Source organism: Lytechinus variegatus, chromosome 17 (assembly GCF_018143015.1).
Source record: "Lytechinus variegatus isolate NC3 chromosome 17, Lvar_3.0, whole genome shotgun sequence".
Classification (NCBI taxonomy): Eukaryota; Metazoa; Echinodermata; class Echinoidea; order Temnopleuroida; family Toxopneustidae; genus Lytechinus; species Lytechinus variegatus.
Window position 1 is genome coordinate 6,768,652 of NC_054756.1, and position 21,348 is coordinate 6,789,999.

Below are 21,348 nucleotides of genomic sequence, written 5' to 3' on the forward strand. Positions count from 1 at the left end.
CTATATTTATAATGTATGTTTGATTTGTATTTGCTTGTAATGTTGATAATGGAAATGGAAAAATAAACTTGAACTTGAACTCCCCACGAAAAAAAATGATATAAGAAAAAAAATGGAGAAAAAGAATCTGGAGCTTGATTTTCGCAAAATATTACGAACTGGGAGAAAGTGCGCATTTTTTTATATAGTAGTCTGGTCTGTTAGCGTCAAAAATGCCCTACTTGTGGACACGGTGGACAAAAGCATGATTTTTTCTCCAGACCTTTGTTTATGCATAAGAATTAAGAATGGGGTATGCTCCAAAAAATCTGGCTGCAGGAACAGTGAAAAAATGGGTGAAAATGTCAGAATTTATGAGTTCAGATTTGTCTGATATATAGACTAGCGCTAGTGCAAAACTCAATAGCAGTGCATTATTTTGCATTGGATTAGTTCTTGAATTCAGACCCTTTTTGAACAGATCTTCTGTTTGTCCTCGCACCTCAATGCACCAAATATCTGAATGAAGATGCTAACCAAGCCGAAGGGTGACGGTGGAGGGGGTTGAATGTTGGTGTGTATGTACATGTTTTGGTCTTGGGGGAAAGGTGTGCAAGACACATTTTTTGCATGTGTTGGAAATTGTGTTGCCATGGTAACAGTGTATTATTGCAAAAAATAAGGTAAAAATCTTGCAGTTAGAACCACTTCCTCTGTTTTTAACCGATTCTCATGAAATTTGGCACACACATTGGTCTTGAGGTGAAGATGTCTAAGACACACTTTTGTGTGTCTTTCAGAAATCTTGTTGCCATGGTAACAACATATTATATGGTGAAAATTGGGAAAAAACTTACAATTCAAACTGCTTCATCAGTTTTCAATCAATTCTCATGAAATTTGGCACACACATTGGTATTGAAGTAAAGATGTACAAGGCACTTTTTGTGTGTGTTTCCAAAATTGTGTTGCCATGGGAACAACATATTATATGGCAAAATTTAGGTAAAAACCTTGCAATTTGAACTACATATTCAGTATTAAAAGGGAATCAAGCCTTGGTCATAATGTTGTGTGCATGGAAAAGGAGAAAAATAAGAATGGTGAAAGTTTTAAAGAAATCGGACAAGCAAAATAAAGTTATGGCTGCTTTAAAATTAAGATCTCTAAGGCTACTAGTATGTAGAATTCAAATTGGCAACTGGGTAAGTAAATTATGACAAGGGGTGAGGCCACAAGGACAACTTTCCCATAAGACTAGTAGTTATCAGGATTTTTGGTTTTCTCCTAAATCCCTATTCCATTGGGGCCGTAATATAAACCCGGTAGTATGTTTTATGTCCTCATGAAAGAAAGATATAATTTGAAGTAAAACTTTTGAAAAAAAGACATTTTAGCTAATTAATTATTCCAGTACATGGAAGAGTGGTCCTTGCCTTCTTACATCACTATGACATCACATATGCGGTCAATTTGAAGTCTTCATGGGTATAGTGATTACCAATGTTTATAACTTTAATATGTTCACAACTTTGTTATGGTTTGTCCGATATTGTTCAAACTTTGACCTATAAACTTGTCTGATTTTTCATTTTCCTCTAAAAACAAGTGTTATTTGGGTTTGATTCCCCTTTATAACGTCATATAATAGCGCAGGGTATTAATCACCTTCAATAATATTTATAGGCTTTTTTTGGGGGGGGGGGCGGAGAGGGTCCTTAAAAACTGACAACATAAAAATATAGGTTAAAGGCCATGACCATGAGGAACTTAAACACTCTTAAAAAACACCCCTTACATTTTTTATTTTTTTTTTTGGGGGGGGGGCTTTACAAAATTGCCACATAAAGATTAAAATGAAATTATAACGACTAAGAACTTAACCCCCCCCCCAAAAAAAAAGGGGGGGGAATCCTTTACACTTCAGCATATTAATTTAAAGCCTCAAATATTTAAAGCCTCCAATTAATCAATGTTTTATTTGAAGCATGAAGCAGGGGCTGTCACAGAAATATACTGAAAAAAATAAATGAAAGAAAATATAAGGCTAAAATCTATTGTGCACATAGGTATATTTTTGATATGGTATGTTACCGAGTCATGGATTTGCAAGTGAATTTCTAAAACAAGTGCAGAGATTTTTGTATATATTTATATTTCTATAATTAGTTGCATGATTAAAGGTACACTTTAAAATATGTCAGAAAAAATATACTTAGAGACAGGAAACAGAAGGAGATGGCATGGTGAAGCTCAAAATCAAGAGTGATGTGAAAGTTAAAAAGAAAGAGTAGGAACGGAATATGAATATGAATAAAAGACTGAGTAGGAGAATATAAATAAACAATGGTTAATTGGGTACTGTAAACAATTTTTTTATCAAATCAGAATGCATTAAACTTCAAATGAATGGTCTGAAGTGCAAAGGACTCTTCTTACCTTTGAAGGGGGGGGGGGGCATTTTCTACTAAAAAGTATATCAGCCCCCTATTTTTTCGGGGGGGGGGGTTAAGTTCCTAGTCATAATCTCCTTTAACTGTAATTTTTATGAGGTCATTTTCTAAAGACCCCACCCCCCCAAAAAAGAGTAATGTCTAGCTTTAAAAATGCATTGACCCCTGAGGGACAAAGGTGTATAGACTGGTTTGAGCATGGGGAAGTAGAACTAAAAGTGGTATGGGAAGGGGTGCACATCTTGGGGAGGTGGAACTAAGGTTTGGAAAATCAGCTGTTGAAAGTAGAAGGGGTACACATTTTGTTTTGCTTGCCAGTGTTGGAACTCCTCTGCTTCAGCGGAAGGTTTCATATTCACCTAGTGTACCTCCAGCCTATATGCCCTTAAGGGGATGCATTTTTTAAGAGTGTTTATCATTTTTATGTTTCTAATGGCCACTGCCTTTAACCTTCTTTGATGTCAGATTTAAAGGACTAATCCTGCCCCTTCCCCCCAAACCCAGAAATATTAATGAAGCCCCCCACATTTTAATGCAGAGAAGACATTTAGAATTTAATATGAATCTTTACCCTAAGAAGAATATTTCTTCCAATTTTTATGAGCACTGACTAAAAACAGGGGAAGAAGTTTGATCCACAATAAGTTTTCCTACATTTCTGGCTATCATTTGTGGCTACCCTGGTAATGCACTCTCTGCCAAATGCAAAAGAAAAAAAAGGTTCTTGCACATCTTTACCCTAAGGCCAACGTGTGAACCAAATTTCACGAGAATTGGTTCAAAACTGATGAAGTAGTTAAAATAAAAAGTTTTTTACCTAAATTTGCCATATTATATTTTGTTACCATGACAACACAGTTTCTGAAACACACACAAAAAGTGCCTTGTACATCTTTACTTCAATACCAATGTGTGTGCCAAATTTCATGAGAATTGATTGAAAACTGATGAAGCAGTTTGAATTGTAAGTTTTTTCCCAATTTTCACCATATAATATGTTGTTACCATGGCAACAAGATTTCTGAAAGACACACAAAAGTGTGTCTTAGACATCTTCACCTCAAGACCAATGTGTGTGCCAAATTTCATGAGAATCGGTTAAAAACAGAGGAAGTGGTTCTAACTGCAAGATTTTTACCTTATTTTTTGCAATAATTCACTGTTACCATGGCAACACAATTTCCAACACATGCAAAAAATGTGTCTTGCACACCTTTCCCCCAAGACCAAAACATGTACATACACACCAACATTCAACCCCCTCCACCGTCACCCTTCGGCTTGGTTAGCATCTTCATTCAGATATTTGGTGCATTGAGGTGCGAGGACAAACAGAAGATCTGTTCAAAAAGGGTCTGAATTCAAGAACTAATCCAATGCAAAATAATGCACTGCTATTGAGTTTTGCACTAGCGCTAGTCTATATATCAGACAAATCTGAACTCATAAATTCTGACATTTTCACCCATTTTTTCACTGTTCCTGCAGCCAGATTTTTTGGAGCATACCCCATTCTTAATTCTTATACATAAACAAAGGTCTGGAGAAAAAATCACGCTTTTGTCCACCGTGTCCACATAATTTCGCTAACTGACCAGACTATAGTTTCCATTGGATCGTTTAGTCATTTCATCTTTTAATGCCTACATGACGGGCTACATTATCACTGCATGCCCGCCCAAATACGATTTTATCATCGACTCCATTTCGCCATTTGTTAGTTTGTTATTGTTCTACGAGAGAAAATAACATTTGAGCATTTTAGTTTGACTTGCCTTTGTCTCGTTACGTGCTGGCTTAACAAGAAAATGTAACGAATCATTTTTGAGGCCCTGTAAAAAAAAATGACAAGAGATTTCAAGCAAAGATTACCGACAAACTGACAAAATCATATTAGGTGTATATTCTAAGCACAGTCATGCATGTCTTTAGTATTGTGAGGAGACAGAGAAACAACTATGCTCCATTTGTGCCGAGATACATTTTAATTTAGAATGGCGACATCAAATCCAGGCATTTTGCTATTGTTCATAATAGCTTTTAAGCCACACAAAACCCGAACTTTGTTGGTAAAATATAACCACAACATAGATTATACAGATTGCATTCCCTCCCCCATTTTTTTTTACATGTTCGTATACAAAGATACACAACAAAAACCGTGGTGTTGACCGGTGTACATAGAGGACCACACCAGTTATTTTACACCGTTGTTAAATTGACAGTGTTAGTTTAGCACCTGTAGAGGTTATACAACACCTTTTGTTGTTACATTTACACTCTGGTGTTTTGTTCAAATTCTAGGGTGTAATTTTAACACCTCATGGTGTGCTCCTCTATTAACACCAACTGGTGTCAGTTTTAATATCACAGTTTTTACAGTGTATAAAATACAGGTGGCGTAATATTTAGGCCTAAAGAAAAAAAAACCTTTAAAATGAATGATGTGGCTTCCAATGCAGAGAAAATTTGGCAAGCATTTATTGCAGAGTGGTAGGCCTATTTTTATGGTTTCTCCTCAATCATTTACACACAGGCCTATAGCTACATTGGCGCCTTTTCTCTCGCATAATAAAATTGTGATCTTCAATAACACACCTCCCTGCAGACCATCAGTTCGATCACTGATTCAGGGGCAATGATACCGTCAGTGGGCATGGACCACCACCCCCTGATACTGCATGTATTCAAGTACTTGAAAATAGAGATATAGGGGAAAAAGCAGAGAATTCAGGAAAGAACAAAGAATATATACACACACGCCATCACACACACACTCACACACATTATGTATATATGTGTGTGAGGGTGGGTTGGTGCCAGGATGTGTGTGTGTATTAATATGGCTGCACAATTATCCCTATGATTTTTTTAATGATTTATATATTTAGAACAATCATGTCCCAATTTAAGAATACCCTTGCGCGCCCTCATCTGGATTAAAGTCTATACCATACTGTTGAGGACTGGCACTACTTGTCGGGACGTACATGTACATTAAACAGGCAAACGCAAATTGAAGAGAAAGCGAATAGAAACGGAGCAGAGGGGATTAAAAGGATGTAACAAAATAAACAGAAAAGAAAGGGGAAAAGGAAGAAGATAATAAATGCACATCGAAAGTTCATTCTAAAGTTCAAATACTTCTTCAAACTGAAGAAGCAATTATAACCAGCGACACGGTTTTGAAGGAGACGCAAAGGTTCGAGGACGCTGTTTATCCCCGATACGCCTACGTTGGGACCTTTCATTTTACGCGGGATTCCACATCAGTGGCCAATGAAGAATTTGATGCTTTTCTTTCCTTTTTAAAGAAAAATGACGTCCAACGAAATGCATATCTTTTGTTGCAGATTTGTTTTTCCATCACTAACAGGTGTCTGGGGCATGACGATCTAGCATAGCTGACGTTTTAAGTGCAATAAAATTTCTGAATAGGTTTATATCCTTAATAGAAAAGGGAATGCATAATCATTGTGAAATCATGCCATATGCAGTAGAGTGGAAAGCTAATATGTTTACGGGACATCGATGTAAGACTGATAGTGTAGTAGGAAAGAGAGAGTTTTAAAAACAATATCACTTTTAAACATGTTCAATGTACAATCAGCTGCATAATGTTTGTCATCAGAGCGATGCTGTTATACTACTTTGTCTCTTATCATCGTTCAATTTCATTCACATATTTTCAACCTGTAATCATAGAAAGGCATGTATTACATTAACTTCATTACCGCTACAGATTTGAAATTCAATGAAGTATCATGATTATGCCTGAAAATATTTGACACATAATGAAAAAAATTGACAAAAAAGCTTCCACTTACATGCACATATATGCCTACCTATTTTTTTTCTTCTTATTTTAGCTCACCTTGACATAATTTAAAACTCGTATTGTTGAAAACGAATAATGAATGGAGCTGAAAATAGCTGTGCAACGTCACAACTAATTCACAGTACGGTATATTCGAAATATCATGCATATATCGATCCAGTCATAATTTATATACAAGTGTTTTGGTTATAAAGAGTAATGTAAATATAAGTGAACTGAAAATGACCATGACAAGTGTCAGTTCATCATCCCACGTTTGACACGCCTGGCTAGTCTGTGAAAAGAGTCCACTCTTAACCCACATTTTTGCATAAAATAGCCCGTATGCAGTAATCACGCCATTTTCCGAAGCCCAACATAATTATGCGAGTAATATATACAAGTATCTTACGTTCCTTGGTAAATTCTGTTACCTAATTTCTTCATTCTGTCTACTTTCTTCACACTCAATGCTATGATTATCATAATCATCAGGCTAAGAACTATTTTAGAATCATGACCATAATCATTATCATCATCATCATCGTCGTCGTAATTACGCGTCATCATCATTATCAGGCCTATCGTCACATCGTCATCAAGGCGTGAATACCATTTTTCCTTCGTCAAAATTAATGGCTATGTTGTTAATATCACGTTTAAACGAATGACCAAACCAGTTATACAAATTACAAGCAATATCAAGATTTTTAAATCAAATGAATTGCGATTTGGAAACATTCATAGAGGCGGCATAAGGGCATTCCCATAAGAAGTGATGTAATCCTGAACAAGGAGCTTTATTTTTTTCTCTCAAAGAAAAATTATCATAATTTATAGCACAAAGTCCAGCGCACTCTTATCATGCTTACTCAGTACTGTCATTTTTGTTTTATTCCCCCCCCCCCCCCGGTCGATACTCTCTTTTTTTCATCTCAATAATCAATCACGTGGTGGCCGTGCCCCAAAGCACACACACCACTTAAGCAGTATTTCACGTAGAATTGCAGGTCACTATAAGATCATTTAGTGGGCGGATTAACTCAATATTACCGTTTAAGGCAACGTGCACAATCATGTGTACAAATCAAATAATTTTATACTCTTCTGAAGTCTGAAATGGTTTGTCTCGTAACACAACTAACCATCCAAATTGTATAACTTTGGTGAAAGGGAAGCCTATCCCTGACTTACAATAAACTAAATTTAAATGATTCATCAAAGGAATCAAACCAACTTTAAATCAGTAGAGGAGTATAGAAATATATTATATTTCAAATTATAAAATACACAAACAAAAATATGGATGTGAAGCAAATTCGGCTTCCTATACTGTTAAACTTGCGCTACATCGATCATATTGGTTTGTGAAAATAAGCGAACAATAAACTTTCTTATTTCGCATCCGAATAAACTGAATTCTTAGGGTGAGCTTGCACTTTAGGCGTTTTGTATGAATATAAAAATAACGGATCTATTTTGACAAAGTGTCAATGATGCTGACAGGGAGATCAGAGACATGTCCAGTTTAAAAGAATTTGTCACACTTTCGTGCATATTTGACATTATACCCGCCCATAAAGTCTACATAATTCGATTCCTTCTGTGCTCTTACCGGGGAAGCATTATTGTTACCCAAACACCAATGGCAAACATTTGATGTCCTTCGTTGAATACCACATCAATAGAGAAGATTCAGTTTTAAATACCAACAGGGGAAATCAGCAAATAGAAATGACCAATATTTGCTCGGATCGCCCCCGAATGGACAAAATTTTTCATTACATATAGCTTGTGTGACAGTGGGAATACGTACTCTGCATGGCTCAGTTATCAAATAATATTATGTTTGGTTACTTTTTTGATGGACAAGATTCAAAAGTTTTATTCCGAGAGTGTAATATGTGTTAATAACACATACAGGCATTGTAGTTTAAAAAGTAAATTGCGCCATGAATTTACAATAAAGGTATACATTGTATATTATTTGGTGGAATATGAGTTATCAGAAAAAAATAATTGTAAAGAAGAATAAAATCATTCACAAGGACACACCCACTAAACGTTTATAACCAAGCATGGACACACATGCACACCCTCACACTAACCCCGTATCCAGACAAAGACACACACAGACACCCTATACACACCAAAGGGCAAACTCAAATTTACATGGGGTGCACAAAACCAAATCATTATTACGGTTACCAAACAGATGGGGGACATGGCATTGCTAGAATAAGATTCAAAGTAAAAGGACTGGTGTAAAAATATTAAATTCAAAGCGTATGGTGAAAAAAACCCAGAAGAATATTTAACAAATTTATGAAGGATGAGTGGGGAGACATATAAAGGTCTCCAGATTTCAAGTTTATGTGTGTTTTAAATAATTATACAAATAGAATAAATGATAATAGCTGGATTTATAGAGGTTTTATTTGCCAGAGTATACAAAGTGCTATAAGCCATTTCCCAAACTATAGCCCGGCTACCTAAAGGGTAAGCATTCGAGGAAATTCTTCCTACCGGGTACCTATTCACCTCGCCTGGGTTGAGTGCAGCACATTGTGGGTAGATTTTTTTGATGATGGAAAACACGCTTAGCTGGGATCGAACCCACGCCCTTCAGATTGAAGAAAGTCATAACCGAAGACCACGACGCCCTAATAACTGGTAGTATCATAATTGTAAGGGGCAGGTGGGGGGGGGGTGCCTCCATGTATAATCTGCCCATAATAGTGTGCCTTTCGACTAAATTTTTGGGCTGTTACCCGGCCTGCCCCTCACTGCCAGTAACTGTTCATCAGTGTGTTTATGGACCTATCATGTGTCACAACTTCGAAATAATAAGCAATGACATTAATACGCGTCGTGCATGGGCGCGTCGTGGTCTAGTGGTTCTGACCCTCGCTTTTCAAACAGAGGGTCATGGGTTCGAATCCTAGCTACAGTGTGTTTTCCTTCAGTAAGAAATTTATCCACACTGTGCTGCACTCGACCCAGGTGAGGTGAATGGGTACCCGGCAGGATTATTTCCTTGAATGCACTGAGAGCCGGTGATGGTAGCTCAATCTAAAGTCGGGGAAAGGAGCAGCGCTTTGTATATCCTCAGGCAAAAAGCGCTTTATAAATGCAGCTATTATTATCATTACTAGTTAGAATTATCATGATATTCAAAAAGACCAGGAACTGCCATTGGTCATAAAAACTTCAAGAATAGGATGGGTGGGGGGTATGAATTTTCCCCATTCTGATCGCTCAATATCGTACTGACGTAAACCCAACGTATTACTGTCGAGCAGAGCTTAACCCGCTTGAGGGGAATTTCTAGACCCATCCCCCATGCTCTGTGACGCGCGACGAGAAAACATGTTCTCTTATTCCAATTTAATGCACATTGTCTCTTTCTATGCAAGATGGAAAAAAAATTCTCGCTGTTGTTTTGTCGCAACATCTTAAGGAATGTGAAATGTATTCAAACGAAATTGATCGAGAACATGTATTTTAATGGTGTAGACTATTATCGATTGTCTCGCGAACTAGTTGAAACTTGAAAATAAACTTACATGTATTTTTTTTTTCATTTTTATACGATTTTACCACCCCCCCCCCCCGCCCTCCCGATGAAATTTTGATCCGGAGGGAAGACACAAAGCAATGTTAATGGTGATGATCAGATGATTTCTGACATAAATACCGACACCCAAATAAAGACAATCAAAATGTGTCTTATCTGAAATCAGAAACATAACGACTGTAACATCAAGGATACATTTACGTCTAATTGCAATCCATACACAAATATACCGGTGTGTTGGCTCAGTTGTTAGCGTGTCCGTCTCACAACTTGGAGATCGTGAGTTCAAAACCCCGATCGCGTCAGCCCCATCAAAAGACGTAAAAAGATGGCGATCAACATTTGAGTGGCTGCCGGGCCCACGATGAATCGGGCAAAATGAATTTTCGGGAAAAAAAAATATTCTCAGATTTTCTATTTCTAATAAAATTTGGATTTTCATTTAATTTTTTTCATTTCCCTATTGATCATAAAAATTCATACCCCTGTATGCCCGATTTAAGAGTGGGTCCATCGCAAATATGACCAAGACTTTTGCAAGGATAATAGAAAGGGGAATGCTTCAGATAATATTCCCCTCCTAAATCATGGTTCTTGAAAAAATCTAGGTAAAATGGCTCCCGGGTGCATGGATGCACTGTAGGCTAAACAGACAAGTAAAACTTTCTCGCCGTCTCCTTTTGCGTACCTGGGGAGTGTTTCATCGACATTTTTTGGTCAGATCCGACACTTTCCTTTATTTTGATTGGCAGGGAGGTATTGTTACTTGGAAACGGTCGGATAAAATGGGACTTGTCAGATAAAAGGGGACATCCCGATAGACCGCGGGTCCGATAGACCGCGGGTCCGATAGTCCGCGGGTCCGATAGACCGCGGGTCCGATAGACCGCGGGTCCGATAGACCGCGGGTCCGTTAGACCGCGGGTCCGATAGACCGCGGGTCCGATAGTCCGCAGTGCTTGTAAAATTATGATCAGATACATCAAATGTCATCGAGAGGTCCAAAGGTCAAATGATACGAGACCATGGGGTTCTATCAGGTGCGGATCCATGGGGGGCGAGGGGGAACTGCCTCACCCCCCCCCCCGCTCAAAAAAAGAGGGGGAGAGGGGAAAAGGAGAGAATAAAAAGAGAGAGGAAGATGGGAAAAGAAGATAATAGAAAAGAGAGTAAGAGGGGGAAAGGAAAGACAAAGAAAAAGGGAGAAGAACAGGGGGAAAGAAGAGACAAAAGAGAGGAGGGGAAAAGGAAGAGAAGAAAAGAAAGCTAGGAGAAAGGAAAAGGAGGAAAAAGAAGAAGAAAAAAAGAGGAAGGAAGAGAAGAATATTTAATAATAATAAGAATAATAAATAAGAAAAAGGAGAGATACAGGAAGAGGGGAAAAGAAGAGAATAAAGAGAGAGAGAGAGTGGAAGGGGGAGGGAGAGAAGAAAAAAAATAAAAGAGAATAGGGGAAAGGAAAAAAAAGAAAGAGGGATAAGTAATGGAGGAAAGAGGAAAAAAGAGGAAGAGGGAAAAGAAATGAAAGGAAAAGAAAAAGAAAAAATAGGAAGAGAATAATATCAAAAAGAGAGAAAGATGGGAAGAAAGATAAAAAAAGAGACATGGAAATGAATGTCGAATGTCCCATTGGGGGATTTGAAATCTCATCTTTTTAGGTTGGAATATCAAAAATTTTCAGTTTAATCGTTGAAATATGTATCGTCTTAATGACTAACTTTTCGACCAGTCCATAATATTTAACATTTCTGCTCGCGCTTCGTGCTCGTGGTAATTATCTAGTTACATACGCGTCCTGCTCAGGTTCACAAACATTGCCCAGAATGTTAAATTTTCAGGACAATATACATGAAATTTAATTTTTAGCTTGCATATGGCTTATGAGATTATAACACATTTATGTTGCTTATAAAGTAAATCTAGAAAATGACTGTTAGGACATGGGCGTTTGCCCCCCCCCCCACAAAAAAGAGAGAATCAAGGCTGGGAAAAAATAGAGAGAAAAGGAAAGGGATTAGGATGAAATATACTATTATTTTCCAAACATTATGTCAAAATCTATCACAACCTTGTATATTTGGAATAAAAGTGTCAACATATTTGCTTGCCCGCTTCGCTCACTGCCAACTTCTTATTAATTTTATGCGATACGCCATATCGAGCCCCCTCGAAATTGTTACGGCACTTGGACAAATCAACTTTGAGCGGCTGATCGGGGAAAATATGGGTGAAAAAATGGCCCCTCCCCCTATTGGCGGAAGCTGGGTCTGCCCCTGACTTAGGCTTTCAGGATAAAATACAGGAAAATTCTTTTAAAAAAATCAGATCGCGCTTCGCGTTCTCATTATTTATTTAGGCCTTGTGAGATACCTCAATGTGTTTTTCAAGAATAAAATCTCAGATTTTCTTCAACGTCTACCCCCCCCCCCCCCATTTCATTCATTTTTTTATCTTGGTGCCCTCGGCCCTCCCTTCTGCACCCATGCTGAATAAATACGCCACTGATGAGGATAAGTAGTCGAGATTGCATATTTCCTAGAGGTTATCATTAATTATATTGAAGGGTATACTAAAACAACAGTACAGAAACTACAGCTCCCGTTCACAATATTCTAGTAGGGCCTACTCTGATGAGAAGTTAAACCAAATTGAAACCACCCAAAATCACTCGTGCTTCGCGCTCCCATTGATATTACATCATGGGCGGAAATCCCAGGGGGTACAGGGGGGACGTGTCCCACCTACTCAAAATAGTAGGGGGGACACAATATCAAATGTCCCCCTACTATTTTGGTCTTTGTATTTTGGGACAAGATGACCTTACTTTGGCGATGATAACCTTTTCTTTTTTGCTTGTCATATTTTCCCGCCCCTTGTCCCCATAGGCGGATCCAGAGGGCCGAGCTCCCCCCCCCCTCTTGGCGGAGCAAAAAAAGAAAAAAAAGAGGAAAGAAAGAAGGAAAAAAGGAGGAAAAAGAGAGGAGAAAAGGAAGAGAAGGACGACGAAGGCATGAAATAAGATGAGGGGAAGACTTGGAAAATAAAAAGAATCTTTCGTGCAACTATATAAAACTTTCGCTCGCGCTTCGCGCTCACATTGCCTATTAGGTGATTTACATATCTTGTTCAATATGGAGTTCGAATATCAAGTTTGGAAGTCAATATACAACACATATTTCACCTCGGAAATCGAACTTTCATTATGTTGTGTAATTTACAAATTGGTTTTTAAAAAGTGCTCTGTAAAAGTGTCAATTTTATGGTTTGAATGTTAACATTTGCTGCTTGCGCTACGCGCTCGCAAATTTTGATTTATCAGGTACCTATATTTTCGTGTATTCCATAAAGTTTTCAAAATATCCCTAGCTAGAGCGCTGCACGCTCGCATTTTGATTGGCGAGTTATATAAATGTTTCAATATTGTTTATACAACAAACTACTTAAAATCCCCTTTTCATGACAGTTTATCAAAAATTATAGCTCGCGACTTGCGCTCGCATTAATGGTTAGAAATATATAAACTGATACATCCTATTCATAATCACAAAAGTGAAATGTTTTATGCCATGATATCATCAGATTTCGCGTCCTCATAGGCATTAATAAATATGATATAAATTTAATAATTAAATTGTCCCTTTGTTTCATCTCACGCTTAGCAATATGAATAGGAAGATAGTCATCATTTTCATATGATGGCATGTCGTAAGGATGTCCCGGTCCTATGTCAAAACTCAAAGTAATAATAATATCAGCTCTGTTTTAAGTGCAATCCATATCCACCTTACAATTTTTCTACAAAGTGCTAGAAATATAAAGCTGAAATTGACTCTTTTTTCAGATCGGACTATCAAAGTTTCATGGTTTTCATGATTAAAGTTGTATTTAGAATGCCTAGATTCTAGGTCTAAATATGAAACATGCTCGCGCATGTTTATTCAGATACCCAACTTGTTCTCTAATTTAAATCATTATCCAGTTTCAGATCACAATATCAAAACTTTTCTGCTCGCATTTTGTGCTCGCATTATTAAAGTAGGAAGACCCCATATTACTCATCCTTTTGATGATTTACAAAACATTAACAGAGTGGCCCACTTTTAGGTCTAAATCTCGAAAAAAAAATTCTGCTCGCGCTTCGCGCTCGCATCAATCGTTAAATTACATAGCTATCCTGTTCATGATTACAAAAACTGATTGAAATTTTCCATTCTTTCTTTAAAAAAGTTCAAAAATGTTCAGCTCGCGCTTCGCGCTCGCATTTTTTGATTGTTGAAATATGTGACGCCTTCATGGGTAAGTGCAAGCAGTCCTTAACAGGTACCAGTTTAACCGTATAATTTTTTTTTGCTCGCGCTTTGCGCTCGCATTATTAATACTCATATTTTTTAGGATTTACAAATTATGAATAGAGTGTCTCGTTCAGTAAATATTATAGGACTAAATCTAGAAATTTTCCGCTCGCGCTTCGCGCTTGCTTTAATTGTTTACTCATATACCTTTTCTGCTTCAGTTAAAAAAAGTGCTTAGAATTTCCTTTCTTTGGGTGAAAATTTCAAAAAGATTCAGCTCGCGCTTCGCGCTCGCATTATTTGATTGTTAAATGCTACTTTAACATGTATCTTTTTCATCAGTTCATTTCCCCTCGCGCTTTGCGTTCGTAGTAATTATTAAGTTGCATACATGTCTTTTTCAGGATAACAAACATTGCCCAGAATCAGTTCAAATTTTAGGAAAAAATACATAAAATTTCCCCCAAAATTAGCTCGCGTTCGCGCTCGCATCATATAAATGAGGATTATGATATTATGTATTAATTTATAAGAATAAAGCCAAGAAGTGAATAATGAGGACTAGCCCTTCAAAGAAACAAACAAAAATTATCTTCGAGCTGCCGATCGGGGAAAATATGGCTGAAACAAATTTCCGCCCACCCCCCCCCCCCCCTATTAGCGAAGGCTGGAACCGCCCCTGTGTCCTCCCTACCTTTTGGTATTTATGTATTCATGGATTTTTTTTCAAGAACACATTAAAAAGTGGTCTTTATTTTTTTAAATGTGATTATAAGATAATTTAAGTTAGCCTGGCCGGGAGGGAGTGGGCGCCATTTTCGAAAAGTACACATGGGCGCCAAACATCAGGTCAAATTTGCTCCCCCTCCCTCCCCTTGAAATCCTGAAATCCCAATTAGGGCAATCACCCCCTGACAACTACTTCAAGGAAAATATTATCCCCATATTTTTTACCGCCGGGGACTGTTAACTCCCCGACCCCCGGAAATTTACTCTCCAGACAATTACCCCAGATAATTATGAAAATAATAATTGTGAAAATGCCTTAACTCCGAGGCTCCGTATGGCGTCTAGAGGGCATATTTCCGGGGGGGGGGGGGGTAACAGTCCCCGACGATAAAAATATGGAGATAATATTTTCCTTGAAGGAGATATCAAAGGGCGATTGTCCTGTGGGTCATCGTTATATAGAACCCCATGGACTCGTATCAATGGCCTTTTGACCTCTTGATGACATGGATTTCACTATATTGTCCTGATCATAATTTTACACACACCGCGGACTATCGGACCCGCGGTCTATCGGGCCCGCGGTCTATCGGACCCGCGGTCTATCGGACCCGCGGTCTAACGGACCCGCGGTCTATCGGACCCGCGGTCTAACGGACCCGCGGTCTATCGGGCTGTAACCAGATAAAACGTCTGACAAGTCCTTTCATGAAACGATCCCCCGATCCTGGTGGGTGTTTCATAAAGCTGTTCGTAAATTTAAGAACGACTGGTGATCCTTCCTTACGCGCTAAACCTTTGTCAATGAATATACAATTTACCACAATAAAGGATCACCAGTCGTTCTTAAGGTCGCTCTTAACTAACGAACAGCTTTATGAAACGACCCCTTGATATCTATTTTAGTTCATGTGTACATTTATTGTTGTCGCTGATATATTTAAAAGACATGTTGAACTATTTAACTGTTGGGGGTTTTAATTACTCTGCAAATTTACAAGATCACTCAGAAGGCGTTTGAAAGTTCAACATGATCGATGGCTCGCTCATGAACAGTCAACAAATACGTGTTATCTTTCTATAAAAATATGCGTTTTTAAAACTTCAATTACTGCCTGAAGTACTCGGCATTTGTTTTCTGCGGTTAATGCTTCCCTGTTGAACAAACGAACACACCTTTTCTGTTCTATAACTCATCTTATTTAAGTTTTGTCTCATCTTCAATTTCTCAATCATTTAACTTTTCATATACATTTCTTTTCTCCTTTTCTCTCACCCTTTATGTCTCTCTCACAAACGTGAAAACGGCTATAAATATATTCATTACATTCTTCCAAACCTATACGCAAATATTACCATGAACACTCCTCTATGCTTGCCAAGGGCGTATCGAGAAAAAAAAATCCGTTTTTGTTCGGAAGAAATCTTGCGAGACAATAACACTGATCATGTAAATTAATGCTCATATTGATTAGTTTTCTGCATTCATCATGATCAACGTACCATACCGAGTTGATTATTGAGATAGTTACTTTGCATTTTCTCACGTGTTTGAAAAACAAGTCAGGAAAAATTATATAAAATCATCAAGATACAGTATGCTATCCTTCTGATCATGATCATCATGATCATAGGGTGTGTTGAAAGACGCTTTTTACCAAAAGCGAATAAAATTAAAATAGTTTTCCAGGATATCATCAATAAACACAAGAAAGAGAGAGAAAATGAATCCAATGTCAAAACAATTACAAAACGTTCATGCACATTTATACATGTAGATTTATCATTCTGAAATATTTATCACATCTTGTATAGGCTTTCATGTTTCATTGATAGATCAGACTGCTTGAAACATATGCATGTCGTTTAAATTTATATATAAAGTAGAGTATTGATTAACCCCTCAATCAACATGATCAACGCTGAACATCAAATCTAACCGTTTGTCGACAATTATGACTTTTCCATTTTGTCAGTGCTTGCTAAATGAGTCCCAGCCTTGCAAAAAAACCCACAAGGTTACGATAGGAAAAACAAAATCGCAATCTGCAGGTTAACGAATTAAGTTTGACCTCAAAGTGATGCCTTTTGTGACGAATTCGTGCGCGGAACGCAGGCTCTGTCTGTCGCAATTCTTTCGGCGGCGAGGATCCTTTTGTTCAAATTTAGCGAAGGAAGGTGAATACATTCCAAATCTGCACGGCCAATTGCTAACTGTTCCCCCTGCTTCGGGTGGCACCAAAATTAATGAGGAAATACTTGGCTAAAATATAACAATCCACACAACGTTTCAGGCAGAAGGGTCGGAAATGACTAAATAATATTATTATCCAGATTCTTGAATTTTGTCTATGTACTACTCTGGTGGAAGCAAATCAGATGCTGACTTAACTACACGTCAATGTGAAAAAATACAGAGGTAGAACATACAATGTATATCAAGGGTAGAAAATATCTGAGTGGCATTTGATTACTTTCAAGCAAAGGCCTGCAATGATAATAAGTAATTCTACAACTCTTATTCTTTGATAATCGGGTAATCATTTACCCATATTGAAGAAAAGACCTAATTGTTCTCAAGCATGAACTTGTAACGCACGATGCCCATCGAAACGCCAGCAGGAAGGCCTTTTCGTAGACTGCGGACTATGTAGGTGTGATCTTGAGTAGATTCGCCATCAAATACCAAGGCCGTTTGGAAATTTGAATTCACACATTTCTTCCCGTGCATATTGTAATATATTTATCTCGAGTGTATCAACAGGTAACACTCTTTAAGGATACTTTTTTTACAATCATTGACACTAAAATAGAGAGGCCTATTTGCTTTTCAACGTGGTGGCGGCATTGAATAAGAACTGGCGCGAAAATATTAAGAAGATAAGCTTTAAACTCTAAAAAGAGAGAAGCCCGCTGTTGAGTATTATAAAAAGGCATGATTGTGAGGAAATAGTTACAAAACCCAGCATTTTGTAAAATTTACACGTTTAGAAATATCTTACCAATCAAACATCTATTTTCCCTTTAACTTTATGTTGGTCAAATCTTCCAGATTGATTTCAGCTTTCGGTCAGTTACTAAGCAATTAAAATCGATAGAAATAATAGACCAACGTTATGTAAAAAAAAAATGTCTTATGTAATTATTGAGATAGTTTTCAACTTGTGACTACACTGCCGATATGCTTTGTATTACACTGTACACGATAAAAATGAAAGATTGGAAAGGGGTAAATTACCCTTTAAAAGAGCCGAGGAATGATAATATTTAATAAAGTGGAAAACGCTATCCCGCCTCTGCACAAAACAAATCAGTCAAAAATGACTAGTTAATAGGGTCAGCTGGGTGCAACTGTTATTCTAGTCATATTTGACTATTTTCTAGACGTATTTTCTAGTCATATTTGACTATTTTCTAGACGTATTTTACTAGAACAGAGTTGTTTAGCTAGAATATGTGTCTTTAGAGTGTCGATGTCATCTCGATTGGATGTGAAATAAATCACCAACACCTTATTTAAAGGGGAACTTCACCCGGACAAACAGTTTATTGTAAAAATAGCAGAAAAAATTCATCAAGTAATTAAAAAGTTATTAGAATTTCAATTATTTGATTTGTGACGTCATATGCGAGCAGCAATCCTACATAGAGAATGGTAAAAAATCAGAAAATTGAAAATAGTTTTCACTGTACCTTTTATATATCAATAGACAAATCATTTCACACCCGATCATGAATAGAAAACAAAATTAAGTCATCAGGAACCATACAAAATTTGAAATTCATGCATTTTATATTACATAACACATGGGGCAGCTGCTCGTTTACGACGTCACAAACCCAAAAATTTGAACTTTAATAACTTTCTTACTCTTTAACGGATTTTCCTCAAACCTTCAGCAATAATTTTTACTATTTTTTCTGCTATTTTTACAACAAATTTTTCTTCAGGGTGAACTTCACCTTTAAACTTGTGCTCAGTTTTACAAAACTGTTAAATGAACAATATACGCTATATTTTGAAGGAAACGATAACATCCCAATTTCCTCTGCTATTGTAGAATTGAAGCAAAAAATTAATAATTGCAACTTTCTTCAAAGTCTGTCCTTAAAACCTCGGAATCACCATTAACAATTTCACTTGATCTGATGCTTTCTACGCCACAACAGAAGCCGGGTGCCGAAACGCTCACCTTCGATCGGCACAAACTCCAAAAGAACTTCCCACACGCTCTTAGAGGTCAAGTCCACCCCAGCAAAATGTTGATTTGAATAAATATAGAAAAAATCAAACTAGCATAACACTGAAAATTTCATCACAATCGGATGTATAATAAGAAAGTTATGGCATTTTAAAGTTTCGCTTATTTTTCACAAAACAGTAATATGCACAACTCATTAATATGCGAATGAGTCAGTCGATGATGTCACACTCACTATTACTGTCTTGTCAGGCTGTCTTGTCACCCCCCCCCCTCCCCTACAGACACACACAGGGGCCCCAAACTCTCACGAAATCGCCTTGCATGTCCAAGGGTGTTAGGCCTGCCATATTCTTTTATCACAGAATATTCAAATAAATCTACAAACTCACTATTATCATATAAATCCTTGCTGGAATATGAATGTGATTCTTCAACTGTTTAATAGTGCGGAATATCGTCGGGGGACGTCTCTTCCGCGTTTCTTTTGGAAATATAACGACCCAGCTGGAAACAAAACATCGATTTCTCACCCCAGTGTAAAGAAGGTCATCAATGGTAAGTCTTATACCATTAAAAAATCTTTTAGATCACGGCATTGGTGTAAGGCAAAGCCCAATAAAATCAATATCTCTGACAATGTAAGCATGCGAAATGGTTTGAAACTTGAAGGCTTTAATCTGACAAGGTATAGAAGGCAAACACGTGTAACGATATATATACAAGCCTATCAAACGATAATCAGAGGAACATGATTTATTCGAATTTGTTCCTTACATTCATAATAAAGGTTACAGAGTATGTCCTCACTATATACCGACTGAACAATAAGAGCATTTTCCGGATGAGAAGTGGAACTAATGTTGATGATGATGATGATGGTAGTGATGGTGGTGGTGGTGCAGGTGGTGGTGGTGCAGGTGGTCACGATGATGATGATGATGAAAATGACAATAAAGGTGACCATATTAAAACCAATAACTATAATGATGATAACAATAATCATGATGACGGTGAAAAGATGATGATGATAATGACGATAGTAATGATGATAATATAACAGGCCTAATAATGATAATGCAGAGTAAAAAAATTGGGCTTAATACTGATAAAGATGATAGTAACAATATAAAAAAAATCATTATTACCCTCTTCATCAGCGTAACATTAATGATATCTAAATTATCCACCTTTATTTGAATAACATTAATATTTTCGGCATTCATCACCATCGTCATTAACAAATCTTACAATATTTTTAGCCACCATTTTTTTCCACTTCCCACGGCATACGAACTTTTCATCCCAATCAGTCATCAACGCCGCCACCGTCAACTGAATTATGTCCCTAATGATGAATAACCTTCTTCATCATTATCTAAATGTTTTTATTTCTTAAAGGAGGCGGAAAACACTCTTGCTCATAGGCTAACTGTGTTATTGTAGTATTAATGATGATGGACCATTTAGAATCATTTTGTAAAAAAAATATTTGAATACTATTATGGAGTATATTAATAACGCATTGAAGACATAACTACATTATGCTTTTTCTTTTCGTTGACTTACCATGGCGCCACGTAGCAGCGAAGAAGGCATACGTTACTATCCCGAAGGTTCTCCGACGATCCATACTTAATATCCGCCCTCTCATCGTTCCAGAGAGAATGTCCTTAAAAGGAAAGTCGTGCCACAAAACACAGTCCTTTGAGTCCTGTCATGAGGTTTTCCCCCTCCAACTTTCGCTTACGGCAATAACATGTACTGGTTCAGATTGGCAAAGAAGACCAGTACACAGGTGCTTGCCAAAACAACAATGGGTAAGAGTTCCATATACGCATGGAAGACGGCGCAACATATGTACACAGTCCACACAGAAAGAATCAAAAGAACCTGTTAATTTATTTCATAATCAATTTGCACGCCCAGATTATGATAACATGCACGATGACAACATGCTTAAGCTATTTCTCTCTCTCTCCATTGCTTGCTGTATATACAGATGGGCGAACACCTACTCCTCGCAGTCCAACACAATAAAACGTTTTGTTATCTCATGGGTGCTTTAGAAAAGGTGGATTTTCATATGCAAATGGCCTCTCCCAAAACGATCCCATGGTCTCGCTCTATTGACTCGGAACCGATCACACAGTCTCCAACGAACGCAGGACTCATTTTTAGCTCCACCAAAGGTCTAGTCCTACCCCTTTTCTCCCATTGTTTACCACCACTCCTCGTGAATCATAAGGTGCGGTAAATACAATAGCGATGCATGGGAGGTGAGTTTAATCACTGTTCC

The 21,348-nt window shown here is 37.5% G+C and overlaps 1 protein-coding gene across 1 annotated transcript in view; it reads right to left on the reverse strand.

Moving 5' to 3' along the window:
• The window catches only part of LOC121430531, a 37,491-nt gene extending 16,143 nt beyond the window's left edge, over positions 1 to 21,348 (reverse strand). The window contains exon 1 of the mRNA XM_041627825.1: positions 20,619 to 21,348. Coding sequence (XP_041483759.1) covers positions 20,619 to 20,703 — 85 coding nt within the window. The 5' untranslated portion in view covers positions 20,704 to 21,348. The remainder of the gene's footprint in view (positions 1 to 20,618) is intronic.